Source organism: Jaculus jaculus, chromosome 17 (assembly GCF_020740685.1).
Source record: "Jaculus jaculus isolate mJacJac1 chromosome 17, mJacJac1.mat.Y.cur, whole genome shotgun sequence".
NCBI classification, from domain to species: Eukaryota; Metazoa; Chordata; class Mammalia; order Rodentia; family Dipodidae; genus Jaculus; species Jaculus jaculus.
This window is the reverse complement of record NC_059118.1, coordinates 22976259-22994455: the sequence shown is the minus strand read 5'-3', so window position 1 is coordinate 22994455 and position 18197 is coordinate 22976259. Positions and strand designations below refer to the sequence as shown.

General features: G+C 40.6%; 1 protein-coding gene across 2 annotated transcripts in view; it reads right to left on the bottom strand.

Moving 5' to 3' along the window:
- Dnajc13 (DnaJ heat shock protein family (Hsp40) member C13) overlaps nt 1–18197 on the bottom strand; it is a 150754-nt gene that overhangs the window by 115770 nt on the left and 16787 nt on the right. For both annotated transcript variants that reach the window (XM_004664328.3, XR_006633971.1), the window contains exon 2: nt 15401–15481. In XM_004664328.3, the coding sequence (XP_004664385.1) occupies nt 15401–15468 (68 nt within the window). In that variant the 5' untranslated portion in view covers nt 15469–15481. The remainder of the gene's footprint in view (nt 1–15400; nt 15482–18197) is intronic.

The following is an 18197-nucleotide window of genomic DNA, read 5'->3' as shown; positions in this document are numbered from 1 at the left end:
GATAGTCTTTTCAAAGAGTAATACAGGTAAAGTAGATCTTCAAATGCAAAGAAATGAATGTAAGAATGTAGACCCTTTTTCCACACCATATATAAGAATTAATTTAAAATTAAGGTTCTGAACTCTAAGAAAACACAGGTGTAAATCTTTGTAAACTAAGATTATGCAGTGGCTCTTTACGTAAGACAAAGAGCGTAAGTGACAAAAAAGAATCACAAACATTTTTTGCTTCACTAAATATCATAAAGACAGTTAAGACAGCCCACAAGATTAGAGATATTTGTAAATCAATTATCTGATAAGAAATCTGTATTCAGAATAAAGATCTCCTACAACTGAAAAATAAGATAACCCAATTTATAAAAAGATAAATGACTTCAATCAGCAAACATAAAAATGGCCAGCTAGACCCTGAAAGAGACTTATTAGCATTATCATTCATCAGTGCTCTGGGGAAGAGGTAGGAGGACCACTGTGGGTTCCAGGCTAGTCTGAAGCTACAGAGTATATTCCAGGTCAGCCTGGGCTAGAGTGAGACCCTACCTTGGAGAAAAAAAAAAAAAAGTAAGCCGGGCGTAGTGTTGCACACCTTTAATCCCAGCTCTCGGAAGTCAGAGGTAGGAGGATCGCTGTGAGTTCAAGGCCACCCTGAGACTCTACAGTTAATTCCAGGTAAGCCTGGGCCATAGTGAGACCCTACCTTTAAAAAAAAAAAAAAAAAAAAAAAGTAAAAAAGTTTTTAAAAGACTTTGGTTCACAAAACCATAGGTGAGCAATCCCTGCCCTACCACACATACACACGCAGGAAAAAGAAAGAACTACCAAGAGAATGTTTTACCTATAGACTAGAGTGGTCAGCACACACAAAGAGGAGTCACTGTCCCCCGAGTATGGGAAGGATGAAGAGCAGCCAGAGCCTCAGCACTGACGCTGGGGCGCTGCAGCTGCTCTGGACAACAATTTGGCTGTTGCTCAAGGTTAATCATGGAAATTATCACAGAACCAACCAAACTTCCATACCAGGATGATCCATCCACAAACTGGCACATGAACATGGACAGTAGCATTATCCACAACACTAAAAAAGCAGAAAAAATACAACTACCCATCCCTGAGGAATGGGCAATCAAATGTGTTTTATTATACAACAAAATACTTTTCTGTTCCTTTTTAAACCCCAAGCTTCTGTGATTTGAGAGAAAGGGAGGTGGGAATCTATGAATGGGCCCACCACATGGGTACTGGGGAATGGAACCCTGGCTAGCAGGCTTTGCAATCAAACACCATCAACTACCCAGCCCCCTAAAACAGAATATTAACTGAAAATAGAAATGAAATATTGGCACATGCTACTGACACACAGATGAGCTGGGTGAGCATTATGCGTAAGAAAATAATCACAAAAGACATTATTTGATAACTACCAGGATGACCCAAAAGAGAGAGAGTGCTGAGAAGGGACGAAGGAGTGTCCAGCATTGAAACATCTGTATCACACCCTCCAAGGCTCAGGGTCCACTGCGGAAGAGGTGGCGGAAGGAATGTAAGAGCCAAAGGAAGGGCACCACTCCTAACATGCAACTGTCCGGACAGAAATCAGCCGGGATATCCATGATCTCACAGGACCTAGCAATACCTACACAAGACCCCCATAACAGAAGAAAAAGACGATGACATCAAAATAAAAGGGACTAACGGTGAGAAGGAGGGGATATGACGGAGAGCAGAGTTATGAAGAAGAAAGTGGAGGGGGGAGGGAAATTTTTTTTTTAAGTATGGAAGTTGTTAATTTAAAAAACAAATGTATTAGCCAGGAGTGGTGGTGCTCGCCTTTAATCCCAGCACTCAGGAGGCAGAGGTAGGAGGATTGCCATGAGTTTGAGGCTATCCTGAGAACAGAGTTAACTCCATCCAGGTCAACCTGAGCTAGAGTGAGACCCTACCTTGAAAAGTAAATAAATAAATATATTGAAAAAATATTTAAAACATATTTTATACTGTTTCATTTCTGTGAGAAATTCTAAGTAGACAAATTCCGAGACAAAAGTAGACAAACCACCTGCCAAATGTTGGGCAGAGCAGGGAAAGAGGAGCAATTGCTAATTTCTAAGTGGTTATATTTTGGGTGATAGAAGTATTCTAAACAGTAGTGACTGTTCACAATTCTATAAACATACTAAAAATCAAGGAAATACTTTAAAAGGGTAAAGTTATTTATTTGAGGGGGGGAGGATAGAGAATGAGCACGCCAGGACCTTCAGTCTCTACAAACAAAACCTCCAGATGCATACGCCACCTTGTTTATCCGGCTAACATGGGTTCTAGGAAATCAAACCTGAGTCCTTTGGCTTTGCAGGCAACCACCTTCACCACTAAGCCATCTCTCCCGTATTAAAAGGGTGAATTTTATAATAGGCAGGTTACATCTTAAAAGATGTTATAAAAACAATAAATGTCTCAAGATGGGAAGGAACTATGCTACAGAACAGAAACAGTTTTGCTCAAAAAAAAATTATCTTGAGGCCAGGCACGGTGGCGCACGCCTTTAATCCCAGCACTCAGGAGGCAGAGGTAGGAGGATTGCCATGAGTTTGAGGCCACCCTGAGACTACATAGTGAAATCTACGTTAGCCTGGGTTAGAGTGAGACCCTACCTCGAAAAAAAAAAAAAAAATTATTTTGCAGAGTTGGGTAGATGGCTTAGCAGTTAAGGCATCTGCCTACAAAGCTAAAGGACCTTGGTTCAATTCCCCAGGACCCATGTAAGACAGATGCACAAGGTGGCACACGCATCTAGAGTTCATTTTCAGTAGCTGAGGGCCCTGACACACCCATTCTCTCTGTCTGCTTCTTTCCCTTTCTCACTTTGTCAAATAAATTAATTAATTTAAACAAAATTTTTTGCAGATCCCCTGCACTGAAGGGCATGCATGCACACACTGAGTAGGCCAGAGCTCATGGCTAGTTCCACCTCCCAGTACCCCCAGGTACCCTTATTGCACTTGCAACCTCCATAATCTGCACTTCTGCAGTTATAACCCAATTCAACTCCAATCCAGTTTACATTTAAAACAGAACACTCATTGAAGATCCTACAAGGACAAATGCTTGCTTCCTCCTCAATAAAATAAGACCACAACATAAATAGAAAAATGAAAGTCAGAAAACAGAGATATCCACAAAAAATGCCAATTCCCACAATGGAAGCATCCAATGGAAACAGAGAAAGCAACAGAAATAGAACCCAAAATTGAAAACACAAGTTATGTGACTCTGACCAAGCAAACTGCTGAACTGGAAGCAAATCATCAAAAAACCCAGCAATCACATAAATGAAATTGAGCAAAATTCTCCTACAGTACACAGCTTTTGTCACTATGCTTAACTTAATTGAAGAAAACTGGAGACACCATAATAGAGATAAATGAATTGAAGGTAAGTCAACAAACAGGGGAACTCAATAACCAGCTGATTAAGCTTAATGGAGACATGATCAAATATAAGAATGAATTCCAGGAAGCATCAAGAAAATCAGAGCTCGAACTGAAATTGTACTTCAAAAGAAAGGTAGACACCAAGCAAAAAACACCCAGAAAACAAAAATCAAATAATTTTAAAAACCTCTCTAGCAGGGCATGGTGGTGTACACCTTTTAATCAGGAGGCAGAGGTAGGAGGATTGCCATGAGTTTAAGGCTACCTTGAGACGACATAGTGAATTCCATGTCAGCGTGAGCTAGAGTGAGACCCTACCTCAAAAAAGCAAACAAGCAAAAAAAACAAAACAAAAAAAACCTCTTCTCTAGAAGCCTTCACTAACAGAATCAATCATGTAGAGGACAGAACCCCTGAGCTGGGAAACAAGACAGAAGAAATTGATCAAGAGTCCAAAAACTTTACTAAGTTCAAAAAATTATGCAAAGAGAATATGAGGGAATTGTGGGATGCCCAAAATGACCAAATATCCTGATCAGGGGTATACCAAAAGGGGAAGAAATTAAAGGTATAGACAACATATTCAACAAAATTGATGAAAATTTTCTCAATCTTACCAAGTAGAGGCCCATCCATAGACAAGAAGAACACAGAACACCAAACAGACAGGACGAAAGAAGAAACTCTCCAAGATACAACATAGTTAAAACGCTAAACAAAGAAGACACAGAGTGCTAAAAGCAGCTAGAGAGAAACAATTCATTACGTACAAAGGCAATCCCGTCAGAATTACCTCACCTATCTCTCAATAGAAACCCTGAAAGCCAGAAGACAAATCTATGGCTTCTAACCCAAAGTACTGTATCTAGTGAAAGTATCCCTCATTATAGATGATGAAAAGAAAACTTTACATGATAGAAGTCAAATCTATGATTATATGAACACAAAGCCAAACCTACAGAGAATACTTCAGGGAATACTCCACACAACAAGAGAGTCAATCAATCAGCATCAAGAGCCTACAAGAAGATCACAACCAAAACTAGAGCAGGCTCAAAAAAATACAAAGCTCAAAAAAGCAACAAACTCCATAAAGCACCCCATCACAGCAGGGATTAAATTGAACCTCACATTTACAACCTTAAATATTAATGATATTAACTCACCCATCCAGAGACAGACATAAGTTAAGAGGGTGGATCAGAAAAATGGACCCTACTACCTTCAAGAAGCTCACCTCACCACTAAAGATAGACACCTCCTCAGGGTGAAGGAAGGAAAATGGTATCCCAAGCAAATGGTAATAAGAAACAGGTGGTGCTATATTAACATCTGATAGAGTGGACTTCAAAACCAACAGTAACCAAAAAGGACAAAGGGGCTGGAAAGGTGGCTTAACAGGTAAGGCACTGGCTATGAAGCCTAAAGACAGAGGTTCGAACCCCCAGGACACACATAAGCCAGATGTACAAGGTGGCACATGTGTCTGGAGTTCATTTATAGCAGCTGAAGGCCCCAGTGCACCTGTTCTATTTTCCTCTTTCTCTCCAATATAATATACAAATAAAATTTTTAAAAAGGACAAATAAGGCCACTTCTTTCCCACCAAGGGAATGATCCAACAAGAGGAACATCACAATCATAAATCTGTATGCACCACACATAGGTGCCAGAGCAGCTTAGGGAGCAAAAAAGACCAAAAAAACTCAGCAAAATACACACTTTTACTAAAAAGTGAGGTGTATAGGAAATTGAAGTGGCAGCGGAGAAGTAGAAGAGATCCAGAGCATCCAGAGCCTGCACAGGCGGGAAAAGCGGCTCAGGCAGCTCGGCCAACCGCCGCGGCCGCGGTGCACCAGAAGCCACCAGGTGCGGGCGCTTCCCTCACACCGCGCTCTCCGCAACTCGGGAAACGTGAGGGGAGAGCGGCAGCGAGCAGCGGAGGAGCAGACCACGAGGTAGAAGAACACGTGGAGCAGCGAGACAACCAGAGCAGTGGCGCCTCCCTCCCCTCCCCCACCGCCTGAACCCAGCTCCAGCGAACACAGCAGCGGCCCGGGACCCGGCCACGCCAACTTGGGCTGACAGCGGGACCCAAGCAGGAGCAGAGTTCGGCAGCAACATCAGCGGCTCCAGCACCGGTAACAGCGACCCCAGCAGCAGCAGACCCAGGAGTGGCAGCAGCAGCAGACTCGGCAGCAGCAGCTTCAGGGGGAGCAGCGGCAGTGGACACAGCAGCAGCAGCTTCAGCAGCAGTGGTGGCTCCAGCAGTGGCAGCTACAGCAGCAGCAGAGGCAGCAGCAGCGGTGGGTCCAGCAGCAACACCTTCAGCAGCAGTGGCTACAGCCCAGCAGGGGCAGCTTGAGCAGCAGCAGTTCCAGCAGCAGGGGAGCTGATCTGCAGGGCCACACTTGCCAGGCTCGGTTGACCCCACGGGAAAAGCAAGTGCCCAGCTCCAGAAATCAGAACAGCAGCCCAACGACCCAGGCAGCAACTTGACTGAGACCAAATTCATCCAAGGTAACTGGGATTGCACCAGGGAAGGGTCTCTCTTGGTCGCAAGCTGACTTGGATCCCTCAACAGACCAGAAATCTTAAACCTTTTTGTTGATAGAGGATCTGGTCATTATAATAACTACTCTTGCATACATACTCGGGGCTGTTTTTGATTGAATGTGTACAGTGTTTAGTTAAATTTTAGAATCTACCTGCATTTTATTCCACTTAGCCTGCTTGAATACTCCTATAGCAGGGAAACTCAACCCCTAAGAACATCTTTGTAGATACTCTGAGACTCTTAAGAGCCACACCTTACACCTTAAGGTCCTACCCTGAAAATATATTACATCAAATCAATTGATACAGCTAAGAATACACAGCTAGCTAGAAAATCCAAGCATTAACTTAATCCAAGGTGTAAAAATATATACATTATAACACAAGAAACACTAAAAAGCAAGATGATATAAATCCACCTAAAAGTATTAATGCATCAGAAATGTCCTCCAGTGAGAAAGAGTTAGAGGAAATGCCTGAGAAAGAGTTCAAAAGAATGATTATAAATATGTTCAAAGAGGTCAAAGAACACATGAAAACAAAGAAGAAATCAAAGAGGAAATCAAAGGAATCAAAGAAGAGGCAGGACACCAATTTAATGAAATAAAGAAGGCAATACAAGACATAAATAAGGAAATAGAAATAATAAAGAAAAACCAGTCAGAATTACTAGCAATGAAGAACACAGTTAAATAAAAAAAAAACTCTAGAAAATCTCACCAGTAGGATGGATGAGGGAGAGAATATCTAAGCTAGAAGACCAGGTGGCAGACCTAATACAGTCCAACAAAGAGAAAGACAAATTTATAGAAAAGTATGAGTGGGAATTTCAAGATATTCTGGACACTATGAAAAGATCCAATATAAGAATTAAGGGCAATTATTTGCAGATGACATGATTCTATACATAAAGGACCCTAAAGACTCTACTAGCAAGCTGTTAGAGCTGATCAAAACCTACAGCAATGTAGCAGGATACAAAATAAATACACAGAAATCAGTAGCCTTCGTATAGGCTAACAACAAACACACAGAGGATGAAATCAGAGAATCACTCCCATTCACAATTGCATCAAAAAAAATAAAATACCTTGGAAAAAACCTAACCAAGGAAGTAAAGAATCTATACAATGAGAACTTTAAAACCCTCAAGCGAGAAATTGCAGAAGACACTAGAAAGTGGAGAAACATCCCTTGTTCCTGGCTTGGAAGAATCAATATCGTGAAAATGGCAATCTTACCTAAAGCAATCTACACATTTAATGCAATCCCTATCAAAATTCCAAAGGCTTTCTTCATGGAAATAGAAAAAACAATCCAAAAATTCATTTGGAATCACAAAAAACCTCGAATATCTAAAATAATACTGAGCAACAAAAAAGAGGCTGGTGGTATCACCATACCTGATTTTAACCTATACTACAGAGCCATAGTAACAAAAACAGCATGGTACTGGCACAAAAACAGACATGTAGATCAGTGGAACAGAATAGAGGACCCAGATGTAAGCCCAAGTAGCTATAGCCACCTGATATTCAATAAAAATGCCAAAAATACTCATTGGAGAAGAGACAGCCTCTTCAGCAAATGGTGTTTTGAAAACTGGATAAATATCTGCAGAAGGATGAAAATAGATTCTTCTCTCTCGCCATGCACAAGAATTAAGTCCAAATGGATTAAAGACCTTAACATCAGACCGGAAACTCTGAAACTGCTAAAGGAAAAAGTAGGGGAAACCCTTCAACATATTGGTCTTGGCAAGGACTTTCTGAATTGCTCAGGCAATAAAACCACATATTAACCACTGGGACCTAATGAAATTACAAAGATTTTGCACCGCAAAGGACACAGTGAAAAAAGCAAAGAGGCAACCTACAGAATGGGAAAAAATCTTCGCCAGCTATATATCTGATAGAGGATTAATATCTAGGATATACAAAGAACTCAAAAAGTTAACCAATAAGGAATCAAACAAGCCAATCAAAAAATGGGCTAAGGAGCTAAATAGAAAGTTCTCAAAGGAAGAAATACGAATGGCATATAAGCACCTAAAAAAATGTTCTACGTCACTAGTCATCAGGGAAATGCAGATTAAAACTACATTGAGATTCCATCTCACTCCTGTCAGATTGGCCACCATCATGAAAACAAATGATCATAAATGTTGGCGGGGATGTGGAAAAAAAGGAACCCTTCTGCACTGCTGGTGGGAATGCAATCTGGTCCAGCCATTGTGGAAAACAGTGTGGAGGTTCCTAAAGCAGCTAGAGATTGATCTACCATATGACCCAGCTATAGCACTCCTAGGCATATATCCAAAGGACTCATCTCATTTCCTTAGAAGTACATGCTCAACCATGTTTATTGCTGCTCAATTTATAATAGCTGGGAAATGGAACCAGCCTAGATGTCCCTCAACAGATGAGTGGATAATGAAGATGTGGTACATTTATACAATGGAGTTCTACTCAGCGGTAAAGAAAAATGAAGTTATGAAATTTGCAGAAAAATGGATGGACCTGGAAAGTATTATACTAAGTCAGGTAACCCAGGCCCAGAAAGCCAAGCGCCACATGTTCTCTCTCATATGGGGATCCTAGCTACAGATGACTGGGCTTCTGTGTGAGAATGAAAATACTTAGTAGCAGAGGCCAGTAAGTTGAAAAGGAGACATAAAGGGTGGAGAAAGGAAGGGAGGAGGATACTTAATAGGTTGATATTGCATATATGTAATTACAATGATTGTAATGGGGAGGTAATATGATTGAGAATGGAATTTCAAATGGGAAAGTGTGGGGGTGGGGAGGGAGGGAATTACCATGGGATATATTTTATAATCATGGAAAATGTTAATAAAAATTAAAAAAAAAGAATTCAGGGCATAGTAGAAGGAGAAGAACTCCACTCCAGAGGCATACTAGGCATCTTCAACAAAATCATAGAGGAAAATTTCCCCCAAATTGGGAAAGAGGTGCCAATGCAGATACAGGAAGCCTTTAGAACCCCAGCCAGACAACACAAATGAGATTAATCATGTAAATAGACCAATAACAAACATGGAGATCCGAACAGTTATCAATAATCTCCCAACTAAAAAAAGCCCAGGCCCAGATGGATTCACTGCTGAATTTTACCAGACTTTTAAGGAAGAGCTAACACCATTGCTTCTTAAGCTTTTCCAGGAAATAGAAAAAGAAGGAATTCTACCAAACTCCTTCTATGAGGCCAGCATCACCCTGATACCAAAACCAGGCAAAGATAGAAAAAAGAAAATTACAGACCAATCTCCCTCATGAACATAGATGCAAAACTTCTCAACAAAATATTGGCAAACAGAATACAAGAGTATATCAAAAAGATCATTCACCCGGACCAAGTAGGCTTTATCCCAGAGATGCAGGGATGGTTCAACATACGCAAATCTATAAATGTAATACATTACATAAACGGGTTGAAGGACAAAAATCACATGATCATCTCATTAGACGCAGAGAAAGCATTTGACAAAATCCAACATCCCTTCATGATAAAAGTCCTACAGAGACTGGGAATAGAAGGAACATATCTCAATATAATAAAGGCTATTTATGACAAGCCTAAAGCCAACATATTACTAAATGGGGAAAAACTAGAAGCTTTTCCACTAAAATCAGGAACAAGACAAGGGTGTCCACTGTCCCCACTTGGAAGACATCAAGTTATCATCATTTGCAGATGACATGATTCTATACATAAAAGACCCTAAAGACTCTACTAGCAAGCTGTTAGAGCTGATCAAAACCTACAGCAATGTAGCAGGATACAAAATAAATACACAGAAATCAGTAGCCTTCGTATATGCTAACAACAAACACACAGAGGATGAAATCAGAGAATCACTCCCATTCACAATTGCATCAAAAAAAATAAAGTACCTTGGAATAAACCTAACCAAGGAAATAAAGAATCTATACAATGAGAACTTTAAAACACTCAAGCGAGAAATTGCAGAAGACACTAGAAAGTGGAGAAACATCCCTTGTTCCTGGATTGGAAGAATCAATATCGTGAAAATGGCAATCTTACCTAAAGCAATCTACACATTTAATGCAATCCCTATCAAAATTCCAAAGGCTTTCTTCATGGAAATAGAAAAAACAATCCAAAAATTCATTTGGAATCACAAAAAACCTCGAATATCTAAAATAATACTGAGCAACAAAAAAGAGGCTGGTGGTATCACCATACCTGATTTTAACCTATACTACAGAGCCATAGTAACAAAAACAGCATGGTACTGGCACAAAAACAGACATGTAGATCAGTGGAACAGAATAGAGGACTCAGATGTAAGCCCAAGTAGCTATAGCCACCTGATATTCAATAAAAATGCCAAAAATACTCATTGGAGAAGAGAAAGCCTCTTCAGCAAATGGTGTTTTGAAAACTGGATAAATATCTGCAGAAGGATGAAAATAGATTCTTCTCTCTCGCCATGCACAAGAATTAAGTCCAAATGGATTAAAGACCTTAACATCAGACCGGAAACTCTGAAACTGCTAGAGGAAAAAGTAGGGGAAACCCTTCAACATATTGGTCTTGGCAAGGACTTTCTGAATTGCTCAGGCAATAAAACCACAGATTAACCACTGGGACCTAATGAAATTACAAAGATTTTGCACCGCAAAGGACACAGTGAAAAAAGCAAAGAGGCAACCTACAGAATGGGAAAAAATCTTCGCCAGCTATGTATCTGATAGAGGATTAATATCTAGGATATACAAAGAACTCAAAAAGTTAAATAATAAGGAATCAAACAAGCCAATCAAAAAATGGGCTATGGAGCTAAATAGAGAGTTCTCAAAGGAAGAAATACGAATGGCATATAAGCATCTAAAAAAATGTTCTATGTCACTAGTCATCAGGGAAATGCAGATTAAAGCTACATTGAGATTCCATCTCACTCCTGTCAGATTGGCCACCATCATGAAAACAAATGATCATAAATGTTGGCGGGGATGTGGAAAAAAAGGAACCCTTCTGCACTGCTGGTGGGAATGCAATTTGGTCCAGCCATTGTGGAAAACAGTGTGGAGGTTCCTAAAACAGCTAGAGATTGATCTACCATATGACCCAGCTATAGCGCTCCTAGGCATATATCCGAAGGACTCATCTCATTTCCTTAGAAGTACATGCTCAACCATGTTTATTGCTGCTCAATTTATAATAGCTGGGAAATGGAACCAGCCTAGATGTCCCTCAACAGATGAGTGGATAATGAAGATGTGGCACATTTATACAATGGAGTTCTACTCAGTGGTAAAGAAAAATGAAGTTATGAAATTAGCAGAAAAATGGATGGACCTAGAAAGTATTATAGTAAGTGAGGTAACCCAGGCCCAGAAAGCCAAGCGCCACATGTTCTCTCTCATATGTGGATCCTAGCTACAGATGATTGGGCTTCTGCGTGAGAATGAAAATACTTAGTAGCAGAGGCCAGTAAGTTAAAAAGGAGACATAAAGGGTAGAGAAAGGAAGGGAGGAGGATACTTAATAGGTTGATATTGTACATATGTAATTACAATGAATGTAATGGGGAGGTAATATGATGGAGAATGGAATTTCAAATGGGAAAGTGTGGGGGTGGGGAGGGAGGGAATTACCATGGGATATATTTTATAATCCTGGAAAATGTTAATAAAAATAAAGATTAAAAAAAAAGAAAATTGATGATCTTGATCTTTGATGAGATCAATAATGTAAACTAATATCTAGAATCTACAAAGAACAAAAAAAAAAATCAAACAACCCACTCAAAAAAGGGGTAGAGAACTGAATAAGCAGTTCTCAGAGGAAGAAATACAAATGTCTAACACACACTTAAGAAAATGTTTAACATCCCTAACCACCAGGGAAATGCAAATTAAAACAACTATGAAACTCTACCATATCCAGTAAGGATGACAATCATTAAAAACTCAAACGACAACAAATGTTGGTGAGGATTTGGGGAAAGAGGAACCCTCATTCACTGCTGGTAGAAATGTAAACTTGTACAACCACTATGGAAATCAATATGCAGATTTCTGAAAAAGATGAATATAGAATTACCAACAGACCCAGTTATTCCCTTACTGGGCATTTGCCCTAAATGCTCCACACTTCACTACACAGACATTTGCTCAACCATGTTTATAGCTGCGCAATTCATCATAGCTAAGAACTGGAATCAACCCAGATGTCCACCACTGGATGAACTGATAATGAAGTTTTGGTACATTTACACAGTGGAATTCTAGTCAGCAGTAAGAAAAAACAATACAATAAAATTTGTAGGAAAATGGATAGACTTAGAACAGACAATACTCAGTGAACATACGATCACAGCAAGACAAATGCCACATATTCTCACTCATCTGTGGTTCCTAGCCTGGATCAGCCTGAGTTGCTGACATACCTTGATAGGCAACTTGAGGCCCAGACAATAGGAATGGATGGGTTTGGGTGGAGGTAAAGTGGAGGTTACAAACACAAAACTAAACCCCAAATAAACTAGTACTATAGAAACCTTTCTCCTTCAAGGTAGACCAAAAGATTTAACCCTCAACAGGAGTGTAAAGGGAGCATCTGAAAAGAAGGGTCCTGGAGAGGTTGAGATGAAGCCTAACCTTAAAAACTTTGGGCTCTGGCCTGTAACTCCCAGTACCAGAAATAAGTTCTATCCACATTAAGCTGTTGATCCGAGAGACCTACAATGTCCCCCAAACAAGAAAGGCTTTTGTCACTTGATTATCCACAGGAGATAAAAGGCAAGACCCTGTTGCTAAACACACCATATGCTGCTGGCACAGAACACGTAGAGACCTGGCTGGAATCCATCTAATGCTGGAAAGCGCTATGTGAGCTACTGGGGTCTAAGCTACTCAGAAGCAACCAGCCTGACAGGAAGTACACACCAGTATAATGGTGGTACACAGCCTTGGTGGGTAACCAATAGCTATCCGATTGGCTAAGAGATCTGCTCAGTGGAAAGTAACCTATATCTCGAACTGGAAACCAGATCAGACTTCTATGGAGACAAAGATTATGCTCACCAATGTCAAATTCCCACTAGTCCGGCTAAAAGGGGCTACATCCACCAATACCTTCCGAAATTAGTAACTTCTCCAATTTACTATGCTGACTTCACTCTCTGCTGGAGAATGTTTATCTTTTTCAAAAGGTAGTGAGACCTGAGGAGATAAAACTACCCCTTACATTTTAGCCAAGGCCCAGGTGAAACCACAGAGGAACTGGGGAGACAAGCAAGAGTGCTGCTTCCATAGGGAGCCTAAAAATCAGCGCCAGAGTGAAGGAAACAGATGCTTAGGATATTCAACACCTACCAAAGCAGAAATCCAGAGACTCCTAAGAGCTCTTCACTGATATAGACTTAAAACACACCCACCAAGGCTCAGGGAATTTGGCGGAAGAGGGAGCAGAAAGACCATAGGAAGAGTTACATGTTGGGACATCATACCCAGAGGCATTGCCTCCCCCCCAAGTAGCTGGCTGCTGTTCCCACAATGCATAACCCACAGACCCATGGGGAATACCAGAAACCCCATGCTGCTGGGGGCAGGGACGAGGGAAAATATGGTACCAACACATGTTGTATCCATAAAAGGTATATTCTTAATAACAAATAAATAAAACAAAAAAAATTTTTTTTTCACTTTACCCCAGGTGGACCTGGAATTCACTATGCAGTCTCAGGGTGAACAAGAACTCACAGAGATCCTCAATCCTCAGCATCCTGAGTGCTGGAATTAAAGGCGTGTGGCACAAGTATGGCTTCAGAAGTTTTTTTGTTTTTTTTTTTTTTTTTTAAAGGGGAAGTAAGATGATTCCATTAAGCAGTAGTCACTAGTCTCTAAAAACATTAAAAATGTTCTAGATGATCACAATTACTGACAAGCTCACAAAGCACAAAATATTACAGTAAGGGCATTCTTAAAATTAATGCAGCAGTAGCAATACACACACTAAAAACAGAAGTTACATTAAGATGATCACAACAATTTTCCACTACAGGAAAAACAATTAAGAATAATTTAAACCTATAATTTTAAGTCCAATTCAAAGAACTAAAAGAGATTTATACTACCCTAGGGATGCTAATTTTCTTCTAACTTTGCTCAATGAAACTATCAAGGGAAAAAATTAGAGACAAGTGTTCTCCTGGATAACAATTATGCTATCTAACATAGATGTGCATAAGTTGAACACAAAATGAAACATTCAATCTATCACAATTAGCCAGTTTGCTAATGCAAGCCAGAAACTATGAGTGTATATACTGAACCACTGCAGGAAGTTACCACACTACCCACTAAAACAAGAGAAGACCCAAAGCTGCACACAAATGTGTCGCACTTTACCTGTGACCCAATTCAGAAAGACGCAGCCAACTGCATGTCATGCTGCAACAACTACCCGCTCCCCATCGCTGCTCAGAAAGGACTTCGTCTGTAGGCAAGAGGAGCCATCCACCAAGTTCTGAGTGTTCTTAAAGACGTAATTAAACCTGCCTCGCTTCATGTAATCTTCATTGTGCGTGTGTGTAGTATGCGTGCTATGGGGCTGGGGCACATGCACACGGGCCAGACAATGAGGGATGGCCTCTTCCATTACTCACCCGTGTCTCTCCTTGTGGCAGAGTCGCTCACTGAACCCATAGCTGTCATTTTTGCTCAAAATGGTTGGCAGTGAATCCCAGTGATTCTCCAGTCTGCTCCCCGCAGGACTGGGGTCACCAATTTGTATGGTCATGCCCCATCAACACTGGGGAATTGACCTCAAGGAGAATCAGGTCCTCTCAGATGGTCATACTGGTGCAAGCACTCTTACCTGCTGAGCCCTCTCCCTAGCCATTTAATCTCTGTAATAGCTGTAGGGGAAGAAACTATCATCCGTCCTATAGACAGGCAACATGAGCATTTATACCCTGGTATGACTGATGGACACAAAAACAAACACAAAATGCTATTACTCCCACTTCATTTTAAAAATCATTAGAGTTTCAAAATGAAGGTTACAAACCTCAAAAGAAACAAGTGGAGATGACAACATGTCACTACAAAGGGATGGTAATGAGTAGTGAGGTACTCCTAGCACTGGGCTGGGAAGGCATATGCACAAAGTTCACAGCACTAACTGGGTTACTTTCCTTTCAACTGTTACTTTTCAATTTGTAAAGCCCTCCCAAGACCCATACAGAAAACTATAAATGGCAAAAGAAAAAACAAGAGCAAGGGTTTATGTTAAACGTAGCATTGGCATTCGAAAGAGGCACATGCCTGCTTCCCAGCACCACTGAGTTATGTCCGATTATTCCAGAAACTGAAACTGAATAATGTTACACATTACAGATAAGCCAAAAAAATACTTACTTTCCCCTCCATGAATGTTTTGTTGTGTAGAAACATGCCAAATCCTTATTTTCCCTAATTATGTTCATTTTGTGCTGAAACCTGGAAGATAAAAAATATGGATTTACTTAGCCCAGTGTTCTGTATTGTTGGTTTTTCCTGAATCTATCATACCAGAGGAACAACAGCTCTACAAGACCTTAAAATACTGAAGGACAATGGTCTAGTCACTGCTCTCGTAACCTTGAGCACCATGTTATAATTGTTTGAGCTACTATTTCCCTTTCCCCATCAAACTCGGGACAAGAATGAGCTAGCAGTGAATTCTCAGTGGGGCTGAACTAATAAACTCAAGATCCATGCCCGGTGGCACACAGTTGTCCTCAATCAACATCCTGTACAGAATCTAGTAAAAAATTTCAGGGGCTGGAGAGATGGCTTAGCGGTTAAGCGCTTGCCTGTGAAGCCTAAGGACCCCAGTTTGAGGCTTGGTTCCCCAGGTCCCATGTTAGCCAGATGCATAGGGGGCGCACGCGTCTGGAGTTCATTTGCAGTGGCTGGAAGCCCTGGCACGCCCATTCTCTCTCTCGCCCTCTGTCTTTCTCCCTGTGTCTGTTGCTCTCAAATAAATAAATAAATAAATAAATAAATAAATAATAAAAAAATTTCAGATTAAGAAAACTAATCATTACATATTACAGGACTAAACAGTGCCTTGATATATGGTAAGCACCTAAAAATGTTAATCAAGTGTCAAACTAATTCCAAAAGACTTTTGCTGAGTTGCTACAGGCCAGCCTAACTGCTGTTGCCAGCACTTTAAAGGAACTCTTTCACAAATAACTGACAAGTAACAACTTTCATATCAGGAAAGTAATACACATCTGCTTTCAGAAATTTACAATCTAAGGCATCACAAGATCATCATTCTAATGAGATATTGTACAACATGGTTGAATCTACAAAACGTTTGGGAAGTAAAAAGAGCCAGTCAGAAATGACTGTGTGTGGGCTGGAGGGATGGCTTAGTGGTTAAAGCATTGGCCTGCAAAGCCAAAGGACCCAGGTTCGATTCCCCAGATACCACATTAGCCAGATGCACAAGGGGGCACACACATCTGGAGTTCATTTGCAGTGGCTGGAGGCCCTGGTGTGCCCATTCTCTCTCCCCCCCTTTCTCTAATAAATAAATAAATAAGTAAAATATTTTTTTTAATTTTTTATTTATTTATTTGAGAGCGACAGACACAGAGAGAAAGACAGATAGAGGGAGAGGGAGAATGGGCACGCCAGGGCTTCCAGCCTCTGCAAACGAACTCCAGACACGTGCGCCCCCTTGTGCATCTGGCTAACATGGGACCTGGGGAACGGAGCCTCGAACCGGGGTCATAGGCTTCACAGGCAAGCGCTTAACCGCTAAGCCATCTCTCCAGCCCATAAGTAAAATATTTTTTAAAATGACTGTGTGCTATATGACTGTACTCCCATCCAAGTGCAGAATAAGAAACCATGGAGATAGAAAGTAGTTTGGTGGCTGCTTAAGACTGTGAGGAAGATTATCATCTAAGCAGAAATGGGACAGGGAACACAGCTAATGAGAGCATAAATTTTCTTTGTTTTAAAACTGACTGCAATGATAACTGTATATAGCTGTAAAAATAGTAAAACCCACTAAGTTGTACACTTCAAATGGAGAAATTTTATGTTATATTGCTTATATCTCAATCAAGTGTGTTTAAAGAATAAATAAACAATAATAATTCTAGCCTCCCTTCTAATATTTAGGAAAAAAATCTTATTTAAGAAACAAAACAGAGGCTGGCCAGTCAGTTGGTACAAATGTATCAACTAGTGCAATAGTGGCATGTCTGCTACAGGAGAAACCAACTGCTCTCTGACTAGATTTGAGGCCCAGTGCACTGAAGGGTATTCCTGCCTAGTATTGACAATCTAATCAAAAGTCTATGACCCTATGACCAGGTAAAGGTCATAAACACGGGAGGTGAGGGGAGCGTGAACCAACTCATATGACTAAATGGATATATTATACCCACCAAACTGCCCTCTCAATACCAATGCTTATGCACATATATTAATGCTACTCTCACTTTGGGTTAGAAAAGCTTCTCTTTTCAGATGGTGGTAACCTTAGGTGACAGAAATATCACCAAAGTGCTCAGAAGAAATAAGTGGAGTGTTCAGCACTAAGACATCTGTATCACACCCCCAAGGCTCACTGTGGAAGAGGTGGGTGACAGAAAGAATGTAAGAGCCAAAGGAAAGGGAGGAATGCTAACAATACTGTTCTAGACACAAAGTGGTCATGATGTTCATGACACCCACAGTGGGTGGCACTACTTACACAAGACCTGCATAAAGAGGGAAAAAATGATGACATCAAATTAAGAGAGACTAGTTGGAAAGACGACAGAATTCAGTACAGAGGGTGTTCAAGAGAGGTAAAAGAGAGGGTGATGGAAAGGGATTACAATCATGGTATATTGTCTATATGTATGAAAGTAGTCAATAAAGTTTTTTTAAAAATGGGCTGGAAAGATGGCTCAGTAGTTAAAGGTGCTTGCTTACAAAACGTAATGATCCAGGCTCAATTTCCCATTACCCAGTAAGTCAGATGAACAAAGTAGCACATGCATCTGGAGTTAGTTTGTGGTGGCAAGAGGCCCTGGCACACCCATTCTGTTGAGAGAACCTTCTCTTTTCAGATGGCGGTGATCTGGGGCTCACTCAGAAGGCACCATGGTGCTGAGAAGAAGCGACAGAGGAGTGCTCAGCACTGAAATATCTCAATCACATCTTC